The sequence below is a fragment of the Leptonychotes weddellii genome, chromosome 7 (assembly GCF_054177405.1).
Source record: "Leptonychotes weddellii isolate Sample4059 chromosome 7, ASM5417740v2, whole genome shotgun sequence".
Classification (NCBI taxonomy): Eukaryota; Metazoa; Chordata; class Mammalia; order Carnivora; family Phocidae; genus Leptonychotes; species Leptonychotes weddellii.
In genome coordinates, this window is record NC_138375.1 from 117,244,937 (window position 1) to 117,268,444 (window position 23,508).

At 54.9% G+C, this 23,508-nt stretch overlaps 1 protein-coding gene across 7 annotated transcripts in view; it reads left to right on the forward strand.

Moving 5' to 3' along the window:
* The window catches only part of ACSL6 (acyl-CoA synthetase long chain family member 6), a 64,196-nt gene that overhangs the window by 10,274 nt on the left and 30,414 nt on the right, over positions 1-23,508 (forward strand). For 5 of the 7 annotated variants that reach the window (XM_081827113.1, XM_081827117.1, XM_081827111.1 and 2 more), the window contains exons 2-10: positions 6,980-7,200; positions 9,255-9,369; positions 10,063-10,127; positions 10,389-10,490; positions 11,001-11,100; positions 11,655-11,833; positions 12,845-12,877; positions 14,118-14,169; positions 23,150-23,223. In XM_081827113.1, the coding sequence (XP_081683239.1) occupies positions 6,980-7,200; positions 9,255-9,369; positions 10,063-10,127; positions 10,389-10,490; positions 11,001-11,100; positions 11,655-11,833; positions 12,845-12,877; positions 14,118-14,169; positions 23,150-23,223 (941 nt within the window). Of the gene's footprint in view, positions 1-1,514; positions 1,788-6,979; positions 7,201-9,254; positions 9,370-10,062; positions 10,128-10,388; positions 10,491-11,000; positions 11,101-11,654; positions 11,834-12,844; positions 12,878-14,117; positions 14,170-23,149; positions 23,224-23,508 lie in introns of those variants that run through there. The other 2 variants (XM_081827115.1, XM_081827114.1) reach the window with 2 other exon arrangements.

Below are 23,508 nucleotides of genomic sequence, written 5' to 3' on the forward strand. Positions count from 1 at the left end.
GCGCCTGGGCCACACCCTTCCTGGGACAGAACTGCTGCCGAGCCTCCGTGTCCCCCGCACCCTGTGTGGTTTTTCATCAGCCAGGACCTGGGTTGTGGCCACTGAATGTCCTGCTCCCAAAGCTGCCCCGAGAAGCACTAAAGGAAGATTTTGTCTCATTTTAAAACATCTCTGAAGATGTCTAGATAAAAGTAAGGGTCCTGCCAAGAAGGAAGAGGTAGGAGCTTTGTGAGCAGGAGGTGGGTCGTCAGGCATTTGTGTGTTTTACAGCTTCCTCGGGGTGGATTGGAGGAGGCTATGGCCTGGGGGCCCAGAGAGGCCCCTGCCAAATTCCCAGAGAGGGCAGCCGAGGCAGGAAGCTCCCCTCCTGGCCTGCCCTGGGGTGGCGGGCTGAGCAGTGGAGGCTGCCTCGGCCCTCAGTTGCGTGGCCTGTGGGCTCCAGACTCACTAGGCTGGTTGTGCGCACAACCCCTTAAGAGGGAGCTCAGAGCCCTGGACTGTGGCGTGGGACAGCCCTGCTGCTGAGGAGGTAGGCCGCATTTGGGTAGACGGTGGCCCCACTTTGGCAGACTTGGAAGCACCAGGTGTGGGTAGGGCCCGGAGGGTGGCCAGCAAACTACTATGGCCTGGATTTGCGTTTTACTCTTCAGCAGCAGCGACCATCTTCCTCCTGTGTGCGCAGCCACATGCTGGTTACTGACGTAGGAGTAAGAAATGGCCATACCGGAGCCCCACCCCCACCCCTTAACCTAGAGAGACAGACCTTGCAGGAATGAGGCCCTGGGAGTCCCTGGGACCTCTGGTCCCAGTCTGTCTGCCAGAGGTGCTGAGAGAGTTCAGAGCTCAGCTTTGGTTCCACCGGGCCAGGGTGTGGGTTCTGGCTTGGGGATGACAGTATCTCTAAGGGTAGGCATTAAGGAAGGGCTGATGTGCTGGCCTGGGGTCTTGCAGAGTAGACAAGCCAGTATCTTCTACCTGCTGACCCGGATCCTTATTCTGGAGCGTCCAGAGCATCTCTAATCAGATGTTTTATCTGGGACTGTGCCCAGTTTCCTTCCTTGCCCCAAGTAGGCAGGTTGTGACCTTTTGGGGTGGAAGGGAATAGAGGCAGCCCCTGAGACCCTGAGAGGGGCTGGAGGTGGAGTCTCCTGGGCCCCTGGATGCCTCGCTTAGCCAGAGATCTGGCATCCCCACCCCCACGCCCCCCGACTTCCTACCACTTCCACCACTCACGCGGCCGGCAGGTCCCCAGCCCCTGGCTGAGGCTCTGGTCCCTAATCAGTGTCACAGATGGAGGTGTAAAGAGGCTTTGTCCTTAAGTGACCCATTTGGCAAACTCCGTCCAGAACTGAAGACAGAGTGGGGGCGGGGGGAGAAGCGGCGGGTGGAGCTCCGGCAACCCGGCAGAGCGGGGGTTAAGGCGGGTTGCTCGGCTCCAAGCTGATCTGAGCCAGGGCTGCCCAGTGTGCAGATGGAGGCGGGGGCTGGCAGCTCCTCATAGAGCGGCTCTGTGCTCAGGTCCCTGCCAGACCTGCCCCCACGGCCGCCAGGGAGCCACTGCCACCGCTGTTAACGCCGCCGCCAGCGCCCGGCTTCCCAGAGCGGGCGGCCGTTTCCATCCGTTGTCCCCAGGAGGGCAGACTCGGGGCAGGGCCTTCGCCACTTTTGTGCTTTGCTCAAGATGTGGTAAGCTCTCTCCCTGAGCCCCACACACCCCTTACAAAGGGAGGCTGGTACTGGTGGGACCAGTTCAGCCGCCTCCCCAGTGCCAGGAGCCCTCTGGAAAGGTAGGGTGTGAGTGCATGTCCTTTTGCAAGTTCCCTCTGTGCCCTTCTGGCTGGCCAAGAGATGGACTAACTGCTTTCGCTAACCACTGTCTACCGAGTGTTTCACTTCCTCTGTGATCGGCACCACATTCTCTGTCCATGACCTTCTTTGAGAAGAGGCCCACAGGGGTCAGGTGACTTGTCCAAGGTCATAACTGCTATCAAGAGTGTGAGTCAAGGTTTGGACCAGGTCAGTGCAGCACCAGAACCCGCCTTGGGACCCTTTCCCTGGCCCGTTTGCCGGAGATCCCGGTGCCTGGGAGAGGTTGTGATTTTCTTTTTGAAGCTTTTAACTGGGAGTTGAGGATGTTCTTTAATGATCTGGTGGCTTGCCCTGCGCTTGCCTACCATTTCTGAACTCCTCAGAGGTTTTCAGGGACTCAGAACCCCACTGCAAGAGCCCCCACCCCACTCCAGGCTGATACAGAGGGAACCTGGGTGATTCTAAAGGAAGGGAAGAATCTGAGGGTCAGGGAGTCCTTCAGCACCAGCATGATGAGTTGGACTTTTGTCCTAAGGTAGTAGGGAGCCAGAGAAGGTTTTTGAGTAGTAGCACGACATGGTCATGTCTGTGTATCAGGAAAATAACCTTGGTGTCAGTGTAAGCACCAGTCAGAGCAGGGACGCCTGTGAGGAGGCTGCTGTGTGAGCCTGGACTGCGCTTGGTGGTGGCTGGACCAGGCCAGGAGCTGTGGGGGTGAAGAGGGGCAGCCACCTTTGAGGGGTATTTAGGAGGTGGTCCTGACAGAGCCATCTAGCTAGGTTGCAAAGGTCTAGAGTGCCGGCGTTGGGAGGCTGGTCAGCAGAGGATCCTTAGAGCCAAGCCATGGGACTCAGGGCCATCTCCACAGGGACTGTGCCCTGGGCTCTGCCTCTGCCACTCGGCTGCCGTGGCACCAGCAGGCTCCCCACCAGGGTCTCTTTCCTCCCATTGTCTCCTTTCCTGCGCTTGGACAGCTCTGCTTTTCACCACCTATCTTCCAGGGCCCCGATCAGTGGAGGCCCTAGTACGGTGTGGGGAGTCCCAGGCCCGTTGCCACCAGCTGGTATCCTGAACTCTTCCGTGGCAGAGGAGAAAAAGGCATAGGATATGCTGGAGGAGGGGAGACCGGTTTGCGCTGAGGGTGGGGTCCTCCCTCCTGGTGAATATTTACAAACACAGCAGCTCACTTGGCAACAGGGCCCCACTGATTCCCTTGGGTCCTGCCCACCCCCCCCCCATCCCTGTCCCATGCTACTGCCACCAGGAGAGCCTCCTGGGGCATGGGAGGAGGCAGCTATTGTTGGCATCCCAGGGACCTCCGAGTCCTACCCTGGTCCAACAGAGAGGGAGTGAAGGTCAGAGTAGGCCGAGGCCCTGTGAAGGAGTGACTCCCAGGCCTAGGCTCTACCCTGCCCCCATGCCAAGGGTTTAGTGGCATTGGTTGACTCTCAGGCCCGTGTCCTCACAAGACCTGAGTCTGCAGCTCTGCCCTGCAGTGGCTCCCAGGTCTGAAGGGACTCTCGGGGTGGATGCAGGCGGTGGCCCTGACGGTGTGTGAGAAGCTTGGCGAGCCTGGAAGCATGACACGGTGCACCCACCGATTGCCCCGGGTGCTGCCCACCAGGCAGGGGTGCGGGCCCGACCTGAGGAGGAGGGGGGAGGCAGACCCTTTCTCCACCACCTTCCGTTGCCCCAGGCAAGTGGGCTTCCTAGAGAGAAGGACCCAGCCAGGAGAAGTTGGTGAGAGGGAGGGCGCCCACCCCTAGTGTGTGCACGGTGGAGAACCAGCCACGGGCCTGACTAGCTGCTGCCGCTTCACGGACTCTGGTGGCCTCGTGCTACCTCCCGCCCCTGCAGTCTGGGCCTGGGCTCTTCTGAGCAGGGCTGGAGCCGGTTATCTGTGGGCTCAGCAGCCCCGGACGTAGAGGTGTGGGTATGGACGGTCCAGTGCCGGCAGGGGTGGGTGGCCGTCCCACACGAGGTAGGGGTTGGGGAGGCTGTAGTCTGGGGCCTGGATCCCGGCTCCCCCTCTTGCTCCCTGTGTACCAGTAGACGGCAGCTACCTTCTTCGGCAGCGTCTGTGCGCTCCCACCTTAGGCAAGGGCTTCCCAGACACCAGCAAGTCAGGAAGTTTAGGCAAGTTCTGTTCTTCCCTCTCCTGGGGACTGTGCTACTTTGGTGACTGGTGACAGAGGCCACCTCTCAGACTTGTGGCAGTGACACATTTGTACATTTCCTGAGTGGAATATTCAGCTGGCTAAGTGCTCCCCGCTCTCTCTCAGCTCCAGCCTTGTATGTTGGCTTCCCTGTGCTCAGGACACCCTTTCTTCTTCGTCCTTCTGTCTCAGCACCAGTACGACTCCCTGCCAGAAGCCAGTGCTGACTCCCCATACCTGAGCCAGGCACCTTCTCTGGCTCCCCATGCCTGATCACGACCCAGACCGCGCTGCGTGGCCCTGCCCCCTCCTTCACGTGTCTCCTCCGCGGAACTGAGGGTAGACCCACATCTGGCTTGTCCCAGGGCCCGGCCCCAAGCCAGAGGGGAGCGGGGAACCGTGTGAGGGTTTGCTCCGTGATTGGGGGTTGGGTGGGTGGATGGATGACTTGGCCATTCTGGTCTGTGCTCTGTGAAAACCCCAGCATTGCAGCAAGGGCTGCAGATGCCCACGTTCTGCTGCAGCTTCGCATCCAGGAGCAACTGCCAAGGGCTAGTGTACTGTTGGTAGGGAGCTACCTTTCCAGGGTTCTCTCTGACATTTTTGGGACCACGTGGCTGAGCTCTTGGGCTCGTCCGAGGCTTCTCAGCCCATTGACCCAGCTCAGCCCATTAGAGGAAATGTCCGGGAGCTCGGAGCCCACCCCAAGAGCTGAGGAGCGTATCTGGATTTTCTATATGTAGACTAAGTCACTTATCTGATAGGCATGGCTGTGACTCAGTCTCCCCATCTGCGGCTTAGGGAAGTAAATGTCCCAAGGAAGCTGGCGGATCCCCTGCCCAGAGTCTTCCCCAGAGTGGTTTTCCTTGGTGAATTCACTGGGGTCCATAGCTGGGCCTCTTCTCAGCTGGTGCAATACCTTCATGTGATCGATATGCCCGGAGTGATTTGTTCCTGTGGGGTAGCCTGCAAACTGATCTAGCTCAAGGAGGCTGCCAGGAAAGCTGGGTTTCCAGCTCAGGAACTCAGTGAGAATGACCAGGCTGGCTTGGGGCCTTACTTTCTCTGCACCCCAGGCAGCACCCAGAGTCTATGGGTGGTTCACAAGTGTTCCCAGGACTCAGAAGACCTGTTGTGTCATGCACAGAGCATCAGCTCCCGGGGCCTAGCCACCTCTGCCTGGTGCTTGGACCTGCCTGGACTGAGCATTCTAAAGATGGGCAAGGGGAGGTCCACAGAGGTGGGTTATGTGAAACCTCGTACGGCTTATAAGTGCAGGAGAAGGGATCTGAAGCAAGATTTGCCTGCTTTCTCGGCGATGACCTAGCACATCACTGACCTCATCTCTGGTGTGGTGATGTTACAGCTTAGTACAAATATTGTCAGGATTTCAGCAGATCTCTCAGGGGTCAGGCAATTGCTGCTTGGCTCATATCCTGTGGCGGTAGAATGGCTGCTGTTGGGTCTCTCGTTGTTTCCCAAGAAGCGAAACCACAGCCATGCTTCCAGAGGTAGACGGCCAGTAAGGAGAGCGGCTGTGGATGGTGAAGTGGTGCCTGGAGCCCACCCAGCCCTCGTTCTGCTGACAGACCCATAGGTGTTGTGTGGCGTTTCTAGCCTCGGATCTGCCTGGGCAGTGACTCCGAGGAGGCCCTAGCAGGGATAAAAGCATCCCATGCCTGGTCCATCCTTGCTCCCTCTCTCAGTCCTGGGCGAAATGCAGACCCCTGAGCCCAGCTGGCCATGTCTGCCCTGCCAACACGGTTCACTTAGCCATCAGGAGGACGTGGTAGCTCCTGGGACCTGTTCTCTTTGAACCAAAGTTAGTCACTAGTGCTTCCCACAGAAACGCTTCTGCTGCCCACCCCAAGGCATCCTCTCTGTCCCCTGGTAGGCTTACTGTGTCCCCTCAGGCTGGGGTGGGCAAGCCTGGCACCCTGCCCGCCATAAGCGGTATCACGAGAAACGCACTTTGCTGAGCCCTTTCTCTCTGGGCCGTGGTTCCTTTCCCTTCCCACCAGTTTAACACGTGCTCCCTAGGCCACTTCCGTTTGCTCTGGACATTAGTGGATGGGATGTCCAGTTAAGGGGCCCAGTTAATGGTGGGGCCACCTGTACCTCTTGGTGCTTGGTCAGGGACAGTGCGCACAGTGGTCAGGGGTCTGGGGCCAGGGAGCGGGGCCTTGACCCTGCCCCGGCTGCTCTTGGTAACGCTACTCTTCCTCAGAAAGTTGGCCCCAGCATCACCTCTGGCCCTGGCAAGACTTTGGCTCCAACTTTCCTTCACGGAGGGCCTGTGGTGGATCAGGATGTGGACCTGGGGGAACCCTGCTGTGTCGCTCACTGGACCCTTGCCAGATAGATCGATGACCTTATGTCACGAGGGCCAGAGGTGTCTGTCAGGATGGGTCTGTGGGCTCTGCTCCCCTTGCCTTCTGTCTCCCTCAGGCTCAGGGCCTGGGGCTGGGAGCTTTGGAATGGGGTGGGAGGAGCCTGCATCACCCCACTCATTCTGGCCACTGTGCTCTTCTTACTCCAGGAGCAAAGAGAAGCACAATGGTATGACCACATGGGAGAGGTGGTGCACCCAGACCCTGGGGCTCAGGAGGCTTTACTCCGGAGCTGTCAGACCGTGCGCTGGCCTCTGGAAGATACGGAAGCCTCTGTCAGTCATGGCCCATGGCCAGCGCGTATGGTTCTCAGGAGAACTGGGCTGGATGTCTGACTCTCAGGGGTGACTCCTCAGGGTTCCGGCCTGTCACTAGAAAGGCCTTTCTAGGAAGCCAGCTTCTGGGATGTGCTGTGTTACACCAGGCGACTGTGTACCCCAGCTAGCCCAGGGCCCGCCCTACAGTGTATTTGGCCAGGGCCTGGCCAAGGTCACTGTGTCGCTTGTGATCCAAGACAGTTGGAAGGACAGACCTGAGACTCCTCCCTGGCCTGCCATCAGCTCTCCTCTCTCACCCACCTCTTTTTTTTTTTTTTTTTTCTCACCCACCTCTTGTTTCCTGCAGAGTTCATTCTCTCGCTTCTGGAGAAGATGCAGACCCAGGAGATCCTGAGGTTGCTGCGGCTGCCTGAGCTGGGTGACTTGGGCCAGTTTTTCCGCAGCCTCTCAGCCACCACCCTCGTGAGTGTGGGTGCACTGGCCGCCATCCTCGCCTACTGGTTCACTCACCGGCCAAAGGCCTTACAACCACCATGCAACCTCCTGATGCAGTCAGAGGAAGTGGAGGTGAGCAGAGTGTCATAGCTGGAGGCAAGGAGTGGGCAGAGGCGTCTTGAAGGCAGAAGGCAAACTTGCAGCTGATTTGACCCAAAATGGTGCAGAGAATCTCCTTTTCCCCTGGCAGTGAGCCAGTACGCCTCCCCGGGGCCTTGAACAGGGTCTCCTACACGATGCTTCTCTGCCTTTCTCAGGAACTGATCCATGGCCTTGCACCGGATCTCTAGTTTGTCTGCTTCTTGGGTGGGAAGCCTTGGCTTGCCAGTGCTTCAGTAGAAAGCCTGAGGTTCTCAAGGGGCCGCCAGGTAACTTTGCTCTTGGTCTCCCTGTGCCCAGCGCTGGTCTGGAGCTGGAACTCAGAGCTGAGCCCACCTCGTGGCCCTGTCTTCCCAGAGCACATGGACTCATGGGAGGGCCACCAAGGGGAGCAGGGGCAGTGACCCAGCCTGGACAAGGGTATTCCAGGCTCAATCTAAAAGGACTAGTGAGATTTCTTTCTTTCTTAAGCTTGTGAAATTTATTTTGCCTTTTAAAAAATTGTCTTTTTCTTAAACTTTATTCATTTTGAATAGATAACATATTCACACTTCCAAAGAGAAAAAGGTCGCAGACTGAAAAGCTTCTACCTTCTTCCCCTTGCCTGCGACTTCTCCCTAGAGAACTGTCCATGAGCGAATGGATAGTTATCCTCCCCTCTTTTTTTTCTTTTAAGACTTTATTTATTTATTTTAGAAAGAGAGAGTGAGAGGAGGGGGAGGGGCAGACAGAGAGGGAGAGAGAATCTTGAGCAGACTGTGCTGAGCACGGAGCCTGGGGGCAGGGGGGCTTTACCTCACAACCACGAGATTACAGCCTGAGCCCAAATCAAGAGTCAGAGGCTTAACCCCCTGAGCCACCCAGGCGCCCCTGCCCCTCTTTTTAAATGCTATCCTGCTGCATACACAGTTCAGCGTCTTGCTTTTTTGCTCTTGAGGGTGCATTCGGCAATCATGAGCATGGCAGAATTTTGTGTGGTAGGAGAAGATGCAGGTCTAGATAGGACAGGGATCTTCAGGGCACTTTTCCTGCAGAAGGCATGATGTGTGCAGAGGTGTGGGTATGTGTTCTTGCACTTGGTGGCCTTGGGAAATAGTGATTCACATGGGGTAGCTGGATGGTGGAGAGGGGTACCCCTGGACTAGCAGAGTGGTGACCAGAATGGCCTTTGGTGACTGGCAGCCCTGAAGGGCTGGCCACACCTCTTACTAGCTATATGGTCCTTGGCAGTTTCTTAATTCTCTGAGCCTCAGTGTCCTCAACTGCCAAGTGGGTAATAAAAAGAGTGCCCACTTCCTAAGGTTGTGGTAAGGATTTGGTAAGATGACACAGAGAAAGTAATAGACTGTTTTGGTAAGCTTATAATTACAACTCGCTTGGAGAGGCCAGTAAGGACAAAGCCCCACGGGCCAGGACCCTGGAGGTGGGCAGCATGGATTTACTTTGGGTTTTTAGTAGTAAAGAGACACGGGGCCAATTTGTGCTGTAGAAGGATTGAGCGGCCTGGGCAGGAGTGTTCCTGGACAGGTGCCTTCGGCCAGTACACAAAGTAATTCACACTATTGTGTGAATGATGGATGGCACCCAAATGATTCTTAACCTAGGGGCGCAGCAGCAGCAGATGATGATGAGGGCCGTCCCGATGCCAGAGGGTAGCCGGACGCCGGCCAGCACTCCCCATTCCATTGTACGAGTGAGCATAGCTGTATATGAATTGTGACTGGAATTCTGGACATTTTGTGGGTGCCGTGTGTACGTATGGGAGACCAGTGTGCTGGGTCTGTGTGCGCGAGCCAACTGTGTTTGAGTGCGGGGCCACACAGGTCAAGTGTAGAGGTCATGTGTGTGCCGTCCGGGTGTTCTGTCTAGGCCCTATGTGTGAATGCATACATACAGAGCATGTCACAGTCCCACCTATGTGGCCCTGGTCTGTGTCCACGCCCCGTACCGCCTGCTGTGTCCTGGTGCCCTCTCCTGATGCCTCTGCCTGCCTCAGCCAGCTTCCCTGGCCTGTGCTTGGCTCGTAGGACAGTGGCGGGGCCCGGCGATCTGTGATCGGCGACGGCCCTCAGTTGCTCACCCACTACTACGATGATGCCAGGACCATGTACCAGGTGTTCCGCCGTGGGCTCAGCATCTCAGGTGAGAGGGGGCGTGGGGGTGTGCAGGAGCTGTGGCAGGGAGTGAGCAGGTGCAAAGGTGGGGAGGGGCAACCCAGGGGCCAGGGGCCTGGGAGGGGAGTGGTACCCAGGTTCAGAGGGAAAAAACCACTGTTGGCCCTTCTCCCACCCAGTCGGAGAAGTAGCTGCAGTGTGTGGCCGAAGGGCTGACCTCAGCTTTGTTCTAGCACTTAGAACTACCTGACCTTAAGCTGGCTCTTAGCCCGTACTTTATATCTCCCACAGGCAGCCCTGATAAGCCTCCTACTGCCAGGCCACTGGCTGGCATGGTTCAGAACCTGGGCCTCTGAGATGTCTGGGTGGGCCAGGGTAGGGGGCAAAAGGAAGTGGTCCACAGAGGCGACTTTCCACCTCTGCCCCACGGCCAGGTCTCTGTGTCCTCCTGGGGCTGCATCACACAGGTCATGGTGGGAACTGGCGCTGTGTCATTCCCTGTTCCTGGGCCTCCCTGATCCCTGAGGACACATCATGCTTGTGTACTTTAGGCCTTCTTGGGCTTCTGCAAGTTAGACAGGGAGCTAAAGGGCAGTTCACCTGACTCCTGGACCAACCACCCCATGGCCTGGGATGTCCATTCAAGTATCTGATGAGCAGGTGCAGGTGACAGCCCACACTACCATCCTCCCTGGCACAAGGCCTGTTTATCTCCCTGCAGGGAATGGACCCTGTCTTGGCTTCAGGAAGCCGAAGCAACCTTATCAGTGGCTGTCCTACCAGGAGGTGAGTGACAGAGGACAGTCCCCACCCTGTCAACCCATGTAGACCTGGCATCGGGGGGGCTCGTGGGTACCCTGCAAGGTGTCAGAGGGTCATTGTTTCCTTGCTTGGCCTTTCAGACTCCTGGCAGCTACCTCACAGGGTTTCCAGCCGACCTGGGTAGGGACTTGGGAAGGTCTCAGACCTGTAGGAATCTCCACCTGGGGATCTCCCTCCCCTGCTGAAAGTCCTTGCTTTCCATTACTTCCCCATGTCTGTGTGCAGGTGGCTGACAGAGCTGAATTTCTAGGGTCTGGACTTCTCCAACACAATTGTAAACCAAGTACAGATCAGTTTATTGGCGTTTTTGCACAAAATCGGCCAGAGGTAAGCATCTGCCTTCAATGGTTTTAGAGGTATCGGTGGCGTAGGAGCTTGGGTATCATACACAGCCCCGATCCTACTGTTTGTAGGGCCTGGGACAAGAGGAAAAATGAATATACTTGGTCCATGCCACCCCCCAGTCCCTTGGCTTTGCCCCTAATCAGGAGTGGACATCCCAGCCAAGCTCCATCCACGACAGCCAGCCCCACAGACCGCTGTTCCCTGAGCCATGCGGGAAGAAGGACCCAGGGAAGAAGCCCGTGCAAGCCCGTTAAGCAGGCTTGGGACTGTTTTGGAGTCTCAGAATTCCCTGGGGCATGCATGATCTAGAAGGCTGTGGGTAAGCAGACACAACGGGTTAGCTTTGTGGATGCCTTGCCGCATGGAGAGGGCCAGAGCAGAACCTTCTCAGTAGGACCCAGAACAAGTCCCCTGGTTGCCTGGGCATAAGAGCCGTATAGCCCTCCTGCCTGCTCTGTGCTCCCCCAACCCCAGACCTGTGTGTCTCCACAGTGGATCATCGCAGAGCTTGCCTGCTACACGTATTCTATGGTGGTGGTCCCGCTCTATGACACCCTGGGCCCTGGGGCTATCCGCTACATCATCAGGACAGGTGAGCCAACCACATCCCCCTCTTGCCACTGGCAGCCAGCCCTCCAGATCCCCGCCTCTCAGATTATACTGATTGACACTAAAAAGCACTTTGCCTCCATTCTCAAAGAACATTCTCCACTTTGGCCCTTGAGTTGGCTTTCCCCAGTTAGACTTCACCTAAAGGCACCTTCCACAGGGCCTGGCTATCATGAAGGAGCCTCTGCACCAGCCCCCACACAGACTTCCAGCTCCCCGAGGCTTAGTCCAGCTTGGGGCAGATGCCCAGGGGCAGGGGCGAGGGTGCCAAATATCTCCAGCAGACCTGAGATTATGGAGCCTGAGCCTGGAGCAAAGGAATGCTTAGAAGCCGCTCTAGGAGGTTCCCTGGCCTTTTGTCCTTGGCTTCTCCAGAGCTCCCTGCGTTTTCCTCTCCATACAACACATGGCCTGCGTGGCCTGTCTTAGTGCATTTATTTACACCCAAGCTCGGGCACATGCAGCCCATGGTTCTGCTGCCTGGCGCGTGTACCCACGGTCACAGCCTGTGCTCACACAGCCTGACTTTCCCTTCAGCCGACATCAGCACCGTGGTCGTGGACAAACCTCAGAAGGCCGTGCTTCTGCTGGAACATGTGGAAAGGAAGGAGACTCCAGGGCTCAAGCTCATCATCATCATGGAGCCGTTCGAGGAAACTCTGAAAGACAGAGGGCAGGAGTGCGGGGTGGTCATTAAGTCCATGCAGGCTGTGGAGGTGAGGCTCTGCTCCTGGGCTGTGTCCTGGGCCACAGCTCGTTGGCCCCTGAGCCAGAGCCGCTGGTTATCTGCCCCTCTCATGCCCTGGGCTGGATGTCTTAGGTCATCAGGATATGTCAGGGTCGAAACAGGGCAGGCTTCGCAAGGGCTGGCGGTGGGTGGGGGGTCGGTGCCCACAGGCCTCCCCTAGGCGACAGGCTCCGTTGGCTGGCACAGTTATTGACAGAGGCACCGACAGGTGGGTGGTGGTACCAGCCTGCCCCAGAGTTACTCACGTAGCCTCTGGGGCTGCCTTTTCTCCAGCCTGTCTGAACCTGAGGACTAGACACAGGAGGTCCGGGAGTCTTTGAGGGGTTCTTTCAATGTGTCCGAGACTCCCAGCGGCCAGCAGAACCAGTTGTTCTGTGTGTGACCTTCCCGGAGCTGTTGCTTTGGTGGCAGCTTATGGCCTGCTGGAGTGACACAGGCCGTCCTGGCCTCCAGGGCCTCACGCCCTGCTCAGTAGCAGCTCACCCCCACTGTACCTTCCTGGACGTAGGCTCCTGGGCTCTCCCCTTGTCCTCCTGCGTGCCTGCCTGGTCTGAACTAGTAATGCTCGTGCACGTGGCTTTTGGGGCCACATTTACACTGGCAACCCGCATCTGCCCCTCCCGCCCTGACCCTTTATCTGGAAGTCCTGGCCACCTAGCCCCTCCGTCCTGAACGTTTGTCCGGATGGCCACCTTGAGCTGTCTCCCGCACTGCGCATGTGCACAGTGCCTCGCCTTCCCCGGGCCTCAGGCCCCTTGTCTGTAACGTGTGCGGTGGCCCAGGCCTGGATGTGTATTTGAGGAGAGGCCGCTCCCGTGGTTTCTCCACATGGGCTGCGTCTGGATGGGGAATCTTGAACTTTAGACTCCACACAAGAGCAAGACATACTAGGCTGAGTTTGTTTTGATTTTTTGTTTCTTCACTTGTTTTGATTGATAAGAACTTTTGAGCATTTAAAAATAGTATTTTTCTCTTCCAGGAATGTGGCCAACAGAATCATCAGGCTCCTGTGGTAAGTTCATCTGCCAGTAGGTCTTTATTGAGCAAGATGCTGTGCAGGTCTGACCCTCACAGACCCCTGCCAGGGGCTTGATAGGAGGTCAGAGCCGCCCCCCTGTGCTGATAAGCAGCTACTGTGAGCAGCTTGGGAAATGCCCGCTCAGGGCGCCAGGACTTGTGTGCGTGAGGGTCTAGAGAGCGACCTGAACCAGGAGTCAGGTGTTGAGGAGGGAGGAAAAAAGGGCAGCCAATCCTGGCCACTCTTGGTTCTCCAGGAACCTTTCCTTTGGGACGGCCTATGTTTTTCTTTGACGGTAGTGAACTCTAAGGACAGGGTGAGCAAAAGCTGTCTTTGTTCATCTTTGCTTTGTGATTTTTTCTGCGTGTCACCGCCAAGTGGTGCTGCCTGGGGTTGCGTCACCAGTGATGGTCACTGGCCCTGGGAGGGCCCTGTGGGGGTTTAAGCTTGCTTACACGGCCTCTCCCTGCAGCCCTCCCTCCAGCTCAGCCCTGCCCCCTCTTCTTGCCGGCCCCTGAGCGTTCTCATACATGGGCTGGCCCTTCGTGGGTGGCTCTGGGAGGTGCCCACCTCCCGCACCCAATGCGCCAGCCTTAGAGCACTGTTCTCCGACCCCCTGGCATGCCCTTGCCTCTTGTTCTTCTCCCAGAGCCCACCCTCTGTTCGTCTGGAGAGGTCTGGCTTGTCCCTCAGTCTGAACTCGTGTCACCTCCTCTGTGTACGAGCAGACGTGTTCGGCTTTTCCCGGTGACCCCAGGACTCTGTGCCCCGTGTCAGGGGCAAGGGCCTGATGCAGAACAGTCTTGGTGACACTGTGGGAAGCTCAGTTCCTGGGCCACACATTCTGCTCCCAAGCCTAACCCCAGACATTTGGGAGAAAGTGGGAAGGAAGGATGGCACTGGATCACATCCACGAGGGCTAGATGTGGCCACTGCAGCCCAATCCCATCTAGAACTGAACTCAGATTCAAGTTAGGGAGGCCCCAGACGCAGGTGAGAGGTTAGTGGGACAGATGGATGTCCAAGCCCCCATTAGGTTTCCTCAGCCTTTCTTCCCCTTTCCTAGGGACATGCCAGCCCGCCTTTCTGGCTGCAGCACGCAGGGCATGCGCACGGCCCCACATGTGGCAGGTGGGGGTGCACAGAAGGGCCAGCTGGTAGAGGGGCCTGGGGGTATTGGGCCCTGGCTGGCCACACTGGGTCCCTTGACTCACACCTCTTCTCAACTCTGCAGCCCCCGAAGCCCAGCGACCTCTCCATTGTGTGTTTCACAAGCGGCACAACAGGTGAGCAGAGGTGCCCAGATCACCAGCCAGGGCCACCTGCAAGCTTCCCTGGCGGCCTTGGTGCAGCGGATGCAGGGGGCTCTGGTGCCCTGCGCGGCATGGGCTGAGCCTTGTCCTGTGCCTGGCTCCAGACAATGGGCCCCTCCTGCCGCTCCCAGTGCCCAGCAGGAGGCAGCCCAGGTGGCTGGACGTGGATGGACAGTGTGGCCTGGGCGGTACAGGGTGGGGGCTCGCCATTCCCTGGCACCGGGGCCAGAGGAGGGCCGGGTAGCTGAGTCATGTCATCCCTCCCTGAGAAGCAGCTCTCACCTCTCTGCTTCCTGCCCCTGCATGGCCTTTGTGTCGGGGATGGGGGAAGAGGTATGGGGTTTGGTGTCTGAGAGCCTCGATTTGAGTCCCACTTCCACCACTTGCTGGGGTGTCTGAGAGCCTCGATTTGAGTCCCACTTCCACCACGAGCCAGTCACGTAAACTTGCCGCCACCACTCTGCCCAGCTTCTCACCTGGGATGGGAGCTGTTTAAAGTGCCAAAGAGGAGAGGGGACGGAGTGTGAAAAGGCGGTGCAAAGGCTCTGTGGGATGGGGCTGGTGTGCTGTGGGGACGAGGACAAGCAGAAGTGACGCTCCCCATGCCTGGTGCCGACAGAGAAGTGCACACAGCAGCTTTAGCAGGGACAGCCAACGCAGGCTGTCCGGGGGCGGGGGTCAGGACACACATGAGGAGCATGGTCACGGGCACAGCACGTCACAGTCTGCAGTGCCCTGTTGACCCAGTCACTGAGCTGCTGGGGCCCCAGCACGGCCTGTGAGGCCAGCAGGTGTGGGGGCTGGCCAGGTGGACACAACCAGCAAGTGGAGGTGGAGGACTTGGGCCCTGCTCCCGCGACCCCCAGCCCAGCGCTCTTCCCCTTTGCTGCTCCATCTCATCTATGGACTTCGGAAGTCACTTGTCTTTTCCCTGAATGGGCAAGGAGTTTCCAGCCTTCTTTTTCCAGATTGAGAACTGGCCTGCCTTGATGATAGCTCTTGGTGGGCTAGGCAGTGAATCCAGGGCTTCCGACGCTTTCCACAGACGTAACCTCTAAGTCTGACCAGTCCCATAAGCAGGACTCTCCATGAGGATGGATCACGATAAACGTGGCTTCGTTGGATCGAGATGAATTTTTGCCATTAACTCAATGGGTTTGAGGGTTTCTACCACATTGCTAATTTTTGTCAGAGAAGAAAGAATATAGCATTTGCTCTCCAGGAGCTGACATCTAGATTCAACCCACAATTCAAAAATGCCCTTCAGGTTTATATTGTTCTTTGTCATGAGTTTCATGACATAAACTTTTGGTGACCTGTCTCTCCAGCCTGGGCTGGGGAGCACGTTACTACTGTGGCCTTTAGCTTTAGACCCTTGCCCTTTGAACGTGCCCCTAAGCTTTTCCTGAGTCACTTGATGTTGCCCCCGTTTCTGGAAAAGAACGTCACAGTGCAGAAATGGGCTGTCACCCGGTTGGAGAGGACAGGCCTCACGTCTAGTGCTTTTCCAGGCCACGAAGTCAGAACTGGAAGCTAAGCTGTCCTGCCCAGGCTCTGTGTGGTGGCAGTGGGATGTACGGAGCCTGGCCAACACGTCGCGATTTAGTGCCCAAGCCTCCCACTCCAGAGCTGTTGCTGGTGCCAGGGGCAGAGCTGGACAGTCGAGCACACCTCTCATCACCCTGCCTGGCTGTGCTTGGATTTCCTTGGCCTTCGCCTGAGCATGCTGTGCCCCTGGTAGCCAACCTGTTGTCGACCACATCAGCAATGCGTGTCCTCAGCCTCACAGCCCCGGCCGGACCCAGAGACCCAGCGGCCCAGCTTCCCTTCCATAGTACGCGTCCTGGCTCTTCACTAAGAGCCACACTGTTCTCCTGGTGGGGAAAGATGGGAAAGATGGAAAATATGATCTAAACCTGACATTTGTTTCTGATTCTGGTGGAATCATTCTGGGAAGATTTTCTTCTTGGTATACGACGGAAACATCTGTGGAAATTCCTAGAGTAAGCCAGTGCCTTGGAGCCCGTAGTCAGGCCAAGAAGGCCCTGGAGGAGGTGAGAGCTTGGGATTCGTCTGTGCTCAGGGATGGCTCCTGGCTGGGTATGTGGGTTGGTTGTTCATAGTTCATAAAATGACTATTAGCTGGACTAGAATCCGACACCCCCTCTCCTCCAGAAAAGATAATTTGTGGGTGTAACATAGTCCAGTTTGGGAAATTGGGCCCCATGAATGATAATTAAGACGTATCCTATGAGGACATGCACCCCCTCTTCCCAGAGAAGAAAATATAGTGGTCTTTTAAAACATACCCTTTTTTTTTTTAATAATTTTTTTTAAAGATTTTATTTATTCATTTGACAGAGGGAGAGAGACAGCGAGAGAGGGAACACAAGCAGGAGGCGTGGGAGAGGGAGAAGCAGGCTTCCCACAGAGCAGGGAGCCCGATCCCAGGACCTCGGGATCATGACCTGAGCCGAAGGCAGTCGCTTAACCGACTGAGCCACCCAGGCGCCCCTAAAACATATCCTTCTTTTTTTTTTCCTTTTTTTTTTTTTAAGATTTATTTATTCATTTGAGAGAGCGAGAATGAGAGAGAGTATATGAGAGGGGGGAGGGTCAGAGGGAGAAGCAGGCTCCTCGCTAAGCAGGGAGCCCGATGCGGGACTCGATCCCGGGACTCCAGGATCATGACCTGAGCCGAAGGCAGTTGCTTAACCAACTGAGCCACCCAGGCGCCCCTAAAACATATCCTTCTTAATCGATATGTTCTTAGCATTCTTTTTCTACTTTATGTAGATTGACTCATTCAGCTCATTTATGGAGCATCCCCTGTGCATCAGACCTAGTGCTGGGGGCTAAGGTCACAGGGATGGGTAAGCCAGAGCCCTGTTTTCATGAACTCACAGCTCATGTCACCTAGCAGTTTGGTACTATGTGGTCACCGCCTCGAGGGTCCGCATCCCAACGTGCCTGGAGCACTACGCCACCGAGAGGTGGGAAGAGCAGGACAGAAAGGATTCCCAGAGGAAGTCCATCTGAGCGGAGTCCTGAAAGATCGGTAGCTGGGGGAGAATAGGAGGAAGGGCATTCTCAACAGGGGGAACAGTATGTGCGGAGGATGGGCTGCAAGAAGGAAAATGTTGCTTTGAGGGAGAGTTGAGTGAGGGAATAGCAGTGTGGGGACAGGGCCTGGAAGCCCTGGCCGGAGAGGAGTGACAGGGGCCGGAGTTTCAAATGGAGGCTGAGCAGGTGCGGCCGGAGATGCTAGAGGAGAATAGAATCTGTCAGTGTTGTCTGGTGGCTGAGCCGCACCTGCAGGACGCTGCCGCCGCCGAAACACTGGCTGGTGCTCCTGACAAAGGCTGGTCGTGGAGTGGAGGCTGGACGCAGAAGCCGACTGCGGTGGAGTGAGGAGTGAATGGGAGGTGAGGATGTCACTTCAGCAGGTGGACAGTTCCTTCACGAAGCTTGGCCCTGTCACCAAAAGGCCTGCTCCAGAATGTTCATGACCTTGCGGTGTGGATAGTCAGAATCTGGAGACAACTCCAGTGCCCATCGGCGGTGGAATGGTAGACCTCAATAGAACATTCTACCTCACTGTATGTTGAGTGAAAGAAACCAGGCACAAAAGATCGGGTGGTTTCTCTGATACAAAGTTACGCACATCATCAACTAGTCTACGGTTTTAGAAGTCAGGCTAACGGTTGCCTTCCAGGATAACGGTGCCCTGGGTTATTGATGATGCTCTGTCTTGACCTGATACTGGTTGCACAGGTAAGTTCACTTAAAAAAACAAATCTCTTGAGCCTTATACTCACTTGGGCACTTTACTATATGTATGTTGTGCTGTAAGAGAGAGTTTATGTAAAAAAAAAAAATAGATCAGCTCTGAAGGAACGGCAGAGCAAGAGTAGAGCTGGCAGAGACCTGGAGGGGGTGGGGCTCTTGTCATCTTCCTGGAAACCCCTGCAAGTGTTTCTTGGCATCGAGTAAGAGCCACTAGAGATGGAGGAAAGGGAGGTGCTGCTCAGTGGAGCCGAGCCCCCAAAGCTTTGGTTTGGACTGGGGGAGAGAGGGGGCTTCCGGGTGCCGCCAGGAAAGAGACGTGCCCTGCCTGGAGAAGGGAGGAAGAGTGGGTAGAAGCATCTCTTCTGTTCTAATTGAGGACACCCAGGGAAGCTCAGTCATGTGCAGTCCTTTAGCTGAGCATGAAGATGGCCATCAGCCTTACGTCTGTGGCTGCTCAGAGATGGGAGCTCGGGAAAATACTCTCCTTGACCTATTTGTTCTACACCGTTCAGTTCAAGACTTATGTGACCATATGCATGAAACTACACCTCAGTACTCCTGCTGTGCAGCTGTAGGAGAATTTCTTAACCTCTCTTAAGCCCCCAGTTCCTTGGATATTAAATTAAGCCATCCGTGGGGCTCCTGGGTGGCTCAATCAGTTAAGCATCTACCTTCAGCTCAGGTCATGATCCCAGGGTCCTGGGATTGAGCCCGAGTGGGACTCCCAGGGGAGCCTGCTTTTCCCTCTCCCTCCCCCTGCTCATTCTCTCTCTCTCTCAAATGAAAAAGAAAAAATCTTAAAAAAAAAAATGAGGCCATCTGATATCTGCAGCATAGACTGTTTTAAGAAACAACTGAGTTACCATGTATGAGATGCCCACCCAGCACAGTGCCCACATTGGTGGGTGTTCAGTAACTGGCTGCTATTAGAGTTATTACTTGTATTCCTACCAGCTCTCAAGTCTGATTGTTTAAAAAAAAAAAAAAAAAAGAATGGTGGGCATGTGATTAATGAAAGTAAGGCTCAATCCTAAATAAGATGTGGGAGCCTCAAGCAGGGAGATGAATACTCTGCATTATAAAACTTCCCAAGCATTTCTGTCACCAGCCTCTTCTATAACCCACCTTTGTGTGAAAGTGGAAACAAGCAGCCAGAGGAACTTCCAGCCAGAGGGCCCAGCGCTGCTCCCAAGCCCACTCCCACCCAGCCCTGTAGGAGAGACCTTGGGCTCAGCTTCACCCCATGACTGCCCTCACTTGGAGCCAGTGTCCATCCAGGGCAGACCTTCAGCCAGTGAAAGGCCTTTCTGCACGTCAGCCATGGATTTCCAGCCAGGAATACTGGCTAAAGCCCAAATGACATTTGCAGAATCTGCAATGAAGAGTTTTTTCCTTCAGCAGCTGGAGAGAAAAATAAAAGGGAGGATGGCCAGCCTGTGAGTAGAAGGTGGGAAAGGGACAGTAGGTCTCATGCTGCTGAGATGTCGGGGCCTGGGCAGCAGCACCTCTCCTGATGATGCACCAGAAAAGGAGAGAGCTGGTTCTTTAACTTTGCCGGAGGTCTAGTGAAGAATGCGTACCTGTTCTTCTACGTGAGTAACTTGGAAATTTTCCCATATCACATTGAAGGAAATGCTGCCAGAAGCATGCACTATTCCTGAATCAGAGAAGTAAGCAGAATTTTCCAAAGGCTCACCTCCCACCTCCCACCTCCCAGCTCGGACCTTGCATCCCGTCGCAGGATTTGTTGTCAACATGTGCTTCTTCTTCATCCTTGAACACATCGAGGCATGACTTGAGGACATCATTTGAACATTTCTGGGAATATTTAAAAATTCTATAACCCATTAGAAGTTTATAAAACCTTACTCATACCCTGCAAGAAAGCTGGAGGAGGAGGAGAAACACCAGAGCGAGAGAGGAGAGCCAGACCACCCGGCCGGCAGCCAGCCCTAGCTGGGGAGGGCAGAAGTGGCAGCAAAGTGGTCAGATTTGCACTGTGGACGGACACCTGCAGGCCTGAATTCAGACTGTCGGTGACTTAATGACACCCATGAAACTGACCTGACAGTGTGACCAGAAAAGGCATGAGGTGCCTCTGTTTTCATCCAGGGGCAGAAAAGGAACTGCCCCCCCACCCACTGAGCAACTTTAAAGGCACAGACAGAGCCAAAAGTTTGTTTCTAAAAGGTGCAAACTTTTCTCATCGTGTTGGAGAGGAAAAAGTTTTGTCTAAGCAGAACTGAGTAAATGCTACCATTGTGGGTGCTGTGGACTGAACTGAATGGAGGATTCAGACAGTTTTCATGAATGAAGACAACTTTCTCTCTTTTGAGATTCACAGCCATCCACCTTGAAGTTGCATTAGGCATGAGCAAGTCAGCCAGCCTAGCAGATCTAAAGCTCTGTAGCATTGGGCGGTATTTTGTGCAAGTTCTGATTTCATACCTAGTATTTTGGGGGTATTCCTTAGAGACTTCCAGAACTTGGGGATCCACAGGTGAAAATTTCCAGGTGATACTCTCAGAATAGTCTGTGGACCCAGAGATTCTGTGGGATTTGTACATAGGAGGTAATTCAGGGCTTAGGTTTGAGGAAAGACGCTGAGATGAAAGAAGGCCCAGCAGAGGTAAAAACAGATCCCATATATCTTCACTAAAAAAAAAAAAAAAGATATTTGAACAGCTACCTATTAAAACCCTGTAACCTTCTGCGTCCCCCAAGTCCCCTCGGTGATTTGCAGTATGGGTGCGTGTGCCAGAGACTTGTTAAAACCCCGCCCACCACACATCTTTGTCAGACCGAGACGGGGCCATTCCTGACGCTCTGGCGTCTGCCAGTAAGTTGAGCACACAGGCCACATGGGATAGAATTATGAGAGCAGCTTGACTTTTGGCTCCGTCTGTGCCTTCAAAGTCAGTGCGGGGTAGTTCTCTTTCTGCCTCTGGATGAAAACAGAGGCACCTCATGCCTTTTCTGGTCACACTGTCAGGTCAGTTTCATGGGTGTCGTAAGTCACCGACAGTCTGAATTCAGGCCTGCAGGTGTCCGTCCACAGTGCGAACTGACCACTTTGCTGCCACTTCTGCCCTCCCCAGCTAGGGCTGGCTGCCGGCCGGGTGGTCTGGCTCTCTTCTCTCGCTTTGGTGTTTCTCCTCCTCCTCCAGCTTGCTAATGAAGCTTTGGGCCCTCTCCCACCAAGTGGAAGTGGGGAGGGAGAAAAAGGAAGTGGGAAAGGGAAGTCAAGAGATGGTTTGGGGCAGACCTTTAAAACCTGCTCCTTGTGTCGTGGCCACTTCTGGGAGTTGTCTCGATCGCAGGCAGTGTTCTCTTTGCTGGCTGCTCCCTTTTCCACTGCACTTCTGCCTGTGGCGCACACGACTGCTTCTCCCTGAGTCAGGGGGAAACTGGCCAGTGGACAAGACTCCTTTTTAACCCACCATTCCCACCACCACCCCCTCAGACTGCTGTTCTTTCTGCAAACTCCCCATCCAGTCCCTGGGATTTATTATTTGTTTGCAGACACACTTTTCACATTTCTCACCAGGACCCTCAACTGCAGGGAACGTGATCGAGCTCCGAGTTAGCGTGGGTTTTGGGTTGGGAAAGAGGACCCCCCTATTCCTCCCACTTTGATGGGCTATAGAACTGTGTAGCTCTCTCCGAAGAAATTCTTCTCACAAATCCATTCCTCCCCTCCTCCTCTTCTTCCTCTCCTCCCCTTCCTCCTCCTCCTCCTTCTTCCTCTTCTCCCTCTTCTTTTTCTCCTTCTTCTTCCCCTTCTCCTCCTCGTCCTTCTTTTTCTCCCCCTCCTTCCGCTCCTCCTCCCCCTTCTTCTTTTTCCCCTTCTTCTTCTTCTTCCCCTTCTATTTCTTTTCTTTTTCTTTCTTTCTTTCTTTCTTTCTTTCTTTCTTTCTTTCTTTCTTTCTTTCTTTCTTCTCCTCCTCCTCCTTCTTCTTCTTCTTTTTCTTCTTCTTCTTCACCTCCTCCTCCTTCTCCTCCCTCTTCTTCTCCTCCTCCTCTTTCCTCCTCCTTCTCTTCTTCTTCTTCTCCTCCTCCTCCTCCCTCTTCTTCTCCTCCTCCTCCTCCTCTTCTTCTTCTTCTCCTCCTCCTCTCCGCCCCCCCCCACTGAAGTAGAGTTCACATAGCATAAAACTAAACATTTTAATGTGAGCAATGTGGTGGCATATACTACAATACTCTCTTTATCTCAGGTCACTTAGTCTTTTTATTACCTCTTTCTAGGTGAGGGTTGCAAAGTTAACATATTGGTTTGTTTAATATTTACTGGGTAAATTCTACTCATGGTCTGGCCCTTCACTTTTGGAGTTTCACAGTTGTATCTGCTGCCTTATTGGAAACGTCTAATTTAATATCTTTTGACCATGGATTATATCCTTAGACCTCCTGAAAGCCCTGTGAGGTGGGCGTTGTCCCTGTTTTACAGGTAAGCAAACAGAGAGGAGAAATGGCTTCCCTGTGTTCTGCTCGCAATGACGGGCAAGGCCAGGAGTCGAGAGGCCAGTTAGATGTGTGTCCTATCCACTCTGACGTGAAATGGTGACCAGCTGGTCTCCCTCCCCAGCCTACTGGGCCCTGGGCCCCCACCTAGCCTCTGTGTTCTGAGTCATTCTAGCAGACCTGGGTTTCACTACAAGCAATCCTGGAAGGTCTTATCAAGGCAAAGTGAGAATATCCTTCTCGAGTCCTATCTCTGCTGGTGAACAGGCAGGAGGGGCTGCCCCCGCGCTCTGCTCCTCTAGCCTGGCTTGAGCCTGGGGCCTTTCCAGGTGCTGCATGCAGCAAGGAAGTCCTTTGCCAGCACAAATGGTTGCTGGACTCTGGAGACGAGACCTGCTCGGCCCAGAGAGCAGCACAGGGTACTGGGTGTATGTGAGGAGCCTGGAGGCTGAGAGCCTGTGCTCCCCGGGTAGGCAGGAGAGGGGAAGGCACAGGTCCCAAGTAGCCAGCCTGTCAGGCCTTGAGGCACCCTGCCTGTGGGACTGTGTCGCCTGCCTTGCCGTCCCAAGCTGCTGGGAGACTCGGGGAAAGTCTCCGGCACAGCTCGGACTCGGAAGTGTCTGGGACTGTCAACCTGGGCACTCTTCTCAAGCAGTGACCCTTGAGCTTCCAACTAATTTGCCTTTTTGCTTTCTCTTTTCAGGGAGCCCAAAAGGTGCGATGCTCACCCATGGGAACGTGGTGGCTGATTTCTCAGGCTTTCTGAAAGTGACAGAGGTGAATAAAGTAGACTCACTAAACAGGTGTCTCTTGAGGACACCCTGGAGCCTCAGAGGTTTTTTGTTTGTTTTCTGTTTTTTCCCCCTGATGTAATCTGAGCTGCCTTTCCCAGGCAGGAGTTTCTTTTGACATTAGAGCAATCCGACTTCTACAGACACTTTAACCCCCAAGCCCTGAAATGATCCATACCTGATAAATAGCCAGTTTGATTTCTAAGAGTGCTAAGATCCCAGAAAGAGAAACATGTAAACCTGCGTTTCATTTTTAACTGCAAAAATTGAG